Here is a 7614-nt window from a genome sequence, read left to right on the forward strand (position 1 = left end):
TGAAGGGCAGAGAACCTAAGAGAGAGTACTAAGGATTCCCCGATGTGGTTGCAGGAGAAGAATCACGTTTGGGTTGATAGAGAAAAGATGAGATCAAGGGTTGTAGATTGTCAGTGGCGCAATAAGATAGATTTTAACAGCAGAAAAAATGCTAAGGAGTTAGTGTTTGAGGAAGGTGATTAGGTAGTAATAAGAAGATTTGGATTTGTGAAGAAAGGAGAGAGCAAGTTTTCTCAGCCGCATAAAGTGATTTCTGTCAGAGGTTCTGTGGCTGAACTGGATGATGGCAAGAAGTGGAGTTTTGGAAATTTGTGCAAAGTTTCTCATTTATAAAGGTGATGTTTTTATTAATCCTGGTGTTTTCTTCAAAGAAATTCTCAAAAATGTTTACCTGCAATACATGTATTTCTTAGGTTGAATGTTTTCTCAAATATAATTTTTCTTTTAGATTCCATAGGGGGAAGATATGTGGTAATATTTAGAATTGTATGATGTAACTGTGATGCAGTGGAATTGCATCACGGTTAATGTTCCAATGTTAACCAGTATTGAATTGTACAGCTGAAGGTTGCTGCATGAAATCTGTACTCCATTAAAGATACTTCAAGAACTTATATGCAGCTTTCTGTATGGATTACTACAAAGCGATCAACAATCTCTCTACTCAGGTGCTCAAGATGGTTGTAGAAGTCTCTCGTCATCTGCCGTTATTAAACTTTGCATTTCTTCATCTGACGGGACCTCGGCGGTGATTCTGCCCATGTCAGCGCCCTCCAACAAGCTGCGAAAAGATCACTGTGGTAGCGCTCCAAACTTCGGTGTCGTGAGGGATTTGGGCCCCCGAGCTCAGGTGGCAGCTCCAATGGCCCCAACCAGGAGGGGACCCGGGGTCACCACTCCAGAACCGTAAGGCGTCTTCGATGTAGAGGAGTGAAGGCAAGATGATGCACGCATACCTCGGGGAAAGGAAACAGTCCCGCAGGGGAGAAGTGGGTCAGATGGCGAAGGGACAGAGGTTCAATCCGCCAGGTGGAGTTGCCGATTTTCCGAGTCTGAGGGCTCAATGCTGCCAAAGGGTGGGTAGGCAAGGGATCTCGGAGCCCGGGCAGTTGTACAAGCAGGTAGGCCACTACCAGTACATAGATCCGTAAACAAGAGGCGTTCGATGTAGGTAGGTTGGGTGGTGGAAGTCGGGTAAACAGGGGAAATCTACCGATTTGAAGATCCCCAACCCGGAGTACCCAAGTCGAGCTCCTACCCGGTGGCCATCTTGATCTCTCACCTGTGATAGGTTGATTTGAGGAGTGGTGAGGGTTTTTTTTGTGAACTTTTCACCCTGTATCACTGATTGCACCAACAGAGTCTCCCCCTGTCAAGCCCACCACACTCAAGAGAACCTCCAAAAATGGCCATTTGGTACACCACAGAACTGAGAACCATTACATGCAACTCAAAGCAACTTGAAATGAAATGGCTCACCAGCAAGGAGCACACAGACACCTTCAAGCCCTCCCTCAACCAATACCACCATCTCCTGAAAAAGGCAAAAAGGAGCCCCCTTGCCAACTGCATTGGGGCAGTTATAACCACAGCAAAGAACTCTTCAACATTATCAGAGTTTTCCTACCCTTCAGCCACCGAAAACATCATCACCCCTTCCCAGGAACTCTGCGACACCCTGACTGATGTCTTTCACAACAAGATCTCCACCATCTACAAAAACTTCACACCCCAACCCACCACCGCAGGCATCCTCAGCCTCCTTGCTCCCACAGATGCAAATCCTGAACACCTGCTCACTACCTGGGACCAGCTCACCACACAAGGCATTACAGCCATCATGAACTCCTGTCACTCAGGAGCACCTACAGACCTCTGTGCCCGCCACATCTTGAGGCTTGGGAACAAGATGATACGCAACAAGCTCACCGCCATCTTCAACCCATCCATCACCGCTGCCACCTTCCCCAAAGAATGGAAACCTGCTGAAGCCTAACCCCTTCTCAAGAAACCATCTTTCGGCCTCCCCAAACTCAAGAACTACTATCCCATCTCCTTGCTCCCCTTTCCCGCCATAGTCCTCGAAAAAGCCATCAACTGTCAACTCAAAGAACGCTAGAGACCAACAATCTTCTGGACATCTCCCAATCTGGCTTCCGCATCAACGACAGCACCAAAAACACCATGACCACTGCCACTGACAACATCAGAACCCTCTTTGACTGGGGAGAAATGGCGGCCCTGATCCTCCTCGCCCTCTTAGCAGCCTTTGACACCCTATCCCACCACACACTTATAAAGAGGCTTCACCACATTGGAATCCAAGTAGACGCACTCAAATGAATCGCCTCCTTCCTCACTGGAAAAACCCAGAGAACCTGTCTACCTCCTTTCACCTCAGAACCTCATCTGTGGCACCCCTCAAGGCTCACCCCTCAGCCCTACTCTGTTCAACACCTACATGACCCCCTTGACCAACATCATCAGAACCCATTGACTAAACATATCCTACACCAACAACACCCAGTTCATCCTCTCGCTAGCAGAAGACCTCTCCACCACGATGGTCAACTTTCGCAGGTGCACGACGAGTGTCCCCGACTGGATGAAAGACAACTGCCTAAAACTTAACACAGGCCTGATCTTCGGGAACATCACCTCCCCATGGAACGATTCCTGGTGGCGTTCCGAACTAGGAAGCTCACCCACACGGACAGACCATGCCTGTAACCTTGGCATCGTCCTGGACAGCAAGCTCACCATGAAAGACAGGTAATCGCAGTCTCCGTCGCCTGCATCCTTACCTTTCGCGTGCTCCAGTAGATCTTCAAATGGCTCCCTGGCAACACCGGACAAACCATCACTCAAGCCCTAGTCACCAGCCGGCTGGACTACAGCAGCACACTCTACGAAGAGACAGCAGACCATATAGAACTCGGCGGCCAGACTCATCCTCAACCTCCCAAAGTGGACCCACATCAGCCCCCACCTCAGCAAGCTTCACTGACTCCCCATTCAGAAAAGATGTTGATTCAAGATGCTGATTCACACCTACAAAGCCCTACACAACCAAGGACCAGGAATGCATCAACCACCGCCTGCACATGCACCAACCTTCCAGACACCTGCGCTCCTCCTCCCTATCCCTCACTCACCCCCCCCCCGCATTCCGCCAAAGCGACAGTGGAGGATGCTCTTTCTCCTACCTAACTGTGAAGACCTAGAACGACCTACTCCTTCGCCTCCAGACCTCATCCTCGCTGCTTCAATTCACGGAAGGTCTCAAGGCCTGGCTGTTCATCTGAACCCTCTTTTGCAGAAGAGTTATCAATGCCTGGAAGCCCTCATGGGTGATTAGCCACACATTATAAGTCCTGTTTGATTGAGGGAGGAATAGGTAGAGTTTAAGGATAATGAGGGACTTTTAGGGTTCACAGATGAGTTGAGTTTAAGGGTGGTGAAGAGTGGGGGGTTCATGGATGGGAGGAGTGTAGAGGTGTTGGGCGGTTTTTAGGGTTCAATGATGGGTGGAGTTTAGGGATGGTGAGAGTTTTTACAGTTCAGTGATCAGTAAAGCATAGGGGTGGTGAAAGTTGTTTAAGATTGAGAAATGGATGCTGTTTAGAATGGTGTGGGACTTTATAGGTCAGTGATAGATGGAGTTTTGGGGGCAGAAAGAATTTTAGGGTCAAGAATGGGTGGAGTTTAGATGTAGAATTTGTATTTTTTAGGGTTTAGTGATGGATTGTGTTTTCAGGTATGGGTGGAGTTTAGAGGGTTTTAGGGGATCAGTAATGGTTAGGGTTTAGGCATGAAAAGGGGATTTTAGAGTTCACGAATTGGTGAAGTTTAGGGGTAGTGAGGGGTTTTAGGGCTCAGGGATGGATGGAGTTTAGGTTTAGAATGGGCTGCTTGGGTTCAGGGATGAGTGGAGTTTACGATCAGGGATTGCTGGAGTTCAGGTGTAGTAAGGGGTTTATAGATTTCAGGGATGGGTGTTGTTTAGGAGTAGCAAGAGCAGCTTTTAGCGTTCAGGGATACGTGGAGTTTGGTGGTCAGGGATGGGTCGAGTTTAGGCATTGTGAGGGTTTTTTAGGGGACAGGGAATGATGGTGTTTACGGCTCAGGTGGGAGTTGCATCAGCAGACCACATATGCTGCTTTCAACTGAAGAAAAACCGCTTTCCAGGCCTAACTGGTGCACAAATGTAACAGAGCAATACAATGCTGTTCAGTACTGGGTATGAAGTAATCATTGAGGCTAATCAGAGACTCCCGACCGGATTGAGACTGGTCTCTTTCGGTAACTGAAGATATTGGTGTAACCACTTTCTACCCCAATTCTAACCAGTTTCTACATCGCCCTTTAAAATAGCCTCAGCATTGAGACTGGTGTCTGCAAAAATTAACCAAGTATTGAATGCTTCTGCATACCAACTTTAATCTAGTGCTCTGAAGAAAACGGATGTCTTTATGGTAAAACATTCTTAAATAAATGAATAAATAAATCAATACAAGTGTTTAATAACATAGTCTTATAGAATTATTGGAGTGCTGTTTGCCTCATTAAGCTTGTATGTTCTGTGTGTGACGGAAGCATTTATTGTGGGTGCTAGTGTTGTGGTCCTCTATAGGTACATTTTGGTTTCTATAAGTTCTGCATGTAATGTCAACAGTAGAAGTTAAAATGACAATGGATTATTCTTAACTTGGTGTTTTCTCTTATGTTTCTCTCTTCTCCGCTCGTCATCGAGTTTAGATCCGTTTGATGAAAGGACAGAAACCTACCATGGCGTTTGATGGCATTCACATCGTAAACCACATGGCAGAGGATGATGATGAGGACTCACTCCACTCGTCTGATGAGGAGCTTCTTGGTAACCCCATGGTGGTTGGTGCACTGCAGGATGCCCTATACCCATTGTCCCCCGGAAACGCTCGCTTCCTCCGTGCCCTTGAGAGCTCTGGCAAGGACAGCGATGGTAGTACAGACAGCGAGGAGCAGGAGGACCCACATTTTCCTACGGTTACCAATGCAGAGACTAAAGCTGACATCCTATGTTCACAGGTTTTCACTGACTAGATTTGTTGGGCCTTCATGAACGTCTTCGGTGGGCATCTGAGGCTACTGACAATGTAAAAAAAATGGCAGGCCTCAGCCAGTGGGTGCTCTTCCTAGTGATAATTGCAGAACATTTCAAGCAAAGTCAGTGGATGAGTTAACCACAGGCTACTACATAATTATTTTGGTAAGAATATCTTTGGCTGGACAGACCAGCCCATGGATTGGCTTCTTGCAGTCTTGCACGTAGCATTGAGGCACCAGCGCCTGTGTTCAATGAGAAGTGTTACCTTATTTATGGGTCATTTGGTTTCCCAGGCGGACACCATATTTTAATCAACAGGCAGGTCCAACAGCTTGCAAGGTTTTGTATTTATTTGTTATTTTGCCCTTCCTCGGCTGCAGTACCCCAGGATGTGCACTATTTTCTTTTTGTTAAAAAAACTTTAAGAAACTACTTGGATTATTTGTTGTGTGAAGGGCTTGTGTCATATTTCATCATCGCAAGCGTCCCTGTCACTATTCGTCCTCCTGATGTTCTGCACGGGGTCTTTATCTTGAGATTAGGCGGCACTTACCAAAAGGATGTGGGAGAACCATTGCATACCACTTAGCATTCAAGAACTGTCGGCTGAAACTTAGAATAAACAAGAAAGGTGTTTATATATTTCTTATCAATTTACACTTGGGTAGATATCTCTGACCCTCTGTTCAGCAGAAACTTAAAACATTTTGACCAGTTGGCCTGTAACACTTTCCCCTTCTCTAAAGATAACTACACTGTTCTTGCGCTTCCTCCTTCCCAAAAAGCTGGGTATGAGTGCACCACAGACAGAACTAGAAAGCTTCACTAAAAGGTTATGTCCCTTAAACTTTTCATACTGCCCATCTCTTTGCATAGGCTGGTCTCTAACTGTAATTCATAGACAGAATAGTTTTTTTGATCTTCAAGATTTCCCCTGACTCTCCACACTTTTCGAATGTCCATTCTTTTTTACACTCTCTCTCCCCTTCTTGAAACAGGTGTTTTTACAGTTTGCATTATTTATTTGATTAGCTAAAAAAAAGGCCTTCCTCTCCAATGTATGCTGCTGAAGACCGGCTTCAAGCAATGCATGCATGTGGACGTTTTCCTCTCCTCACTGGAGCCTGCATATTCTGATTGGTGATCTTTTATCAGACGTTGTGACTATTCTCTGCGGAATTCCAACTGCAGTTGCTGAGGGGGAGTTTTATTCAATGGTCGTGAAGATAGAGTAAGATAAGGGTTCACACGTCTTTGAGTACCTGTTGCTGGGAAAGCACACGAGTTCAAACGTTCATGAGGTATTTGCTGACTTATTAATACCTGAAAAGACGTTTATGGTACTGCAGAAGGGTGGCCCATCTTCAAACACTGCCCAAAACGTGTGGAGAACTGTGGGGCTATCAGGAACCCATGACCTACTCCCTTTGGAAGGTCAATAGGTCTTGTGCCAAAGTCCTTCCATCAGAGGTTAAGCCTGTTTGCATTGACGGCAATGGTACGTGTTTCCTTGTTGCCTGTGTTCTCCGCTGTTGCATTGGGTAGCCAGAAAACTGAAGGCCTCTTTCATATACCTGCAAATCTCACAATTCAGTCAGAGAGGAAGGTGTTTCATATTCTCCACTGTGGGATTCTGTGCCAGACTGCTCTTAAGATGATCTTCTGTATGTTACAAAAATGCAAGGCCGGCTACTAAAGATGAAGGTCAAGAGAAGAATGCAAAGCAGTTGTGCACTAATACCAGTGTTGTTTCAAGTACAATCAGGGTCTCTACTTCATTTGGTACCGGATGCTGAACTTGTGTCTGTACAGAAAACTGCTATCAAAGAAGATTGGAGATCTAGCTAGGACAGGCGTTTGAAACATCTCAGTATTGTTCATTTCCACCCGAAGAGTTATTCTCAACTTTTCAAAGAATATACTTTTCTGAGTTTTCGTTCACTTCACCACCTCCTCCGAAATTTTTATTAAGTATAAAATGTTCAGTGTTTGTTGAAATCCATGGAACACTGGTCTTTAGTTCCATTGCTAGTTGCATCCGATCTCACAGAGACTCCAGAACATCACTTGTCGTCTAAGAAAGAGATTGTTCCAAACTTTATGGACTCTGGAAGCAGTAGTGCAAAAAGGATGACAAATTAGCCAGTGAAGTGACTCTTTCTAGATGTCTTTATAACAAGGCTAGAGATGCCTCAACCATACATGGGCCATACTCGAGATCCAGTTCCTCAACCATTGGAATAGACCTCTGTTACCGTGGACTCCACCAAAAATCTCAGTATTTAATCTGCAAGAAGGATTTTCAAGCAGCAAGCTCTCATCCCAAAGAATTGGTGTTCATTTTCATTGAGGCCAAAGTGTTAAATATAGTGGTCCTCCGTTTTTTTCATAATGTTGTGATTAGAGTTTAAATTCAACCAGAAATAACTCTTCCAGTCTTTCAACCGGGACCTCATATTTTTCTGACTAAGAACAGACTTTATACTTGGATATGTCCAGGGCTCTGTACTGAAAGACTGACTCTTTTA

General features: G+C 45.5%; 1 protein-coding gene across 2 annotated transcripts in view; it reads left to right on the plus strand.

Moving 5' to 3' along the window:
* Positions 1-5723, plus strand: part of EVI5L (ecotropic viral integration site 5 like) — a 1151000-nt gene extending 1145277 nt beyond the window's left edge. The window contains exon 20 of one of the 2 annotated variants that reach the window (XM_078681273.1): positions 4759-5723. In XM_078681273.1, the coding sequence (XP_078537399.1) occupies positions 4759-5082 (324 nt within the window). In that variant the 3' untranslated portion in view covers positions 5083-5723. The remainder of the gene's footprint in view (positions 1-4758) is intronic. The other variant, XM_078681266.1, reaches the window with a different exon arrangement.
* The last annotated feature ends 1891 nt before the right edge of the window (positions 5724-7614 follow it).

This window comes from Lissotriton helveticus, chromosome 1_1 (genome assembly GCF_964261635.1).
Source record: "Lissotriton helveticus chromosome 1_1, aLisHel1.1, whole genome shotgun sequence".
NCBI classification, from domain to species: domain Eukaryota; kingdom Metazoa; phylum Chordata; class Amphibia; order Caudata; family Salamandridae; genus Lissotriton; species Lissotriton helveticus.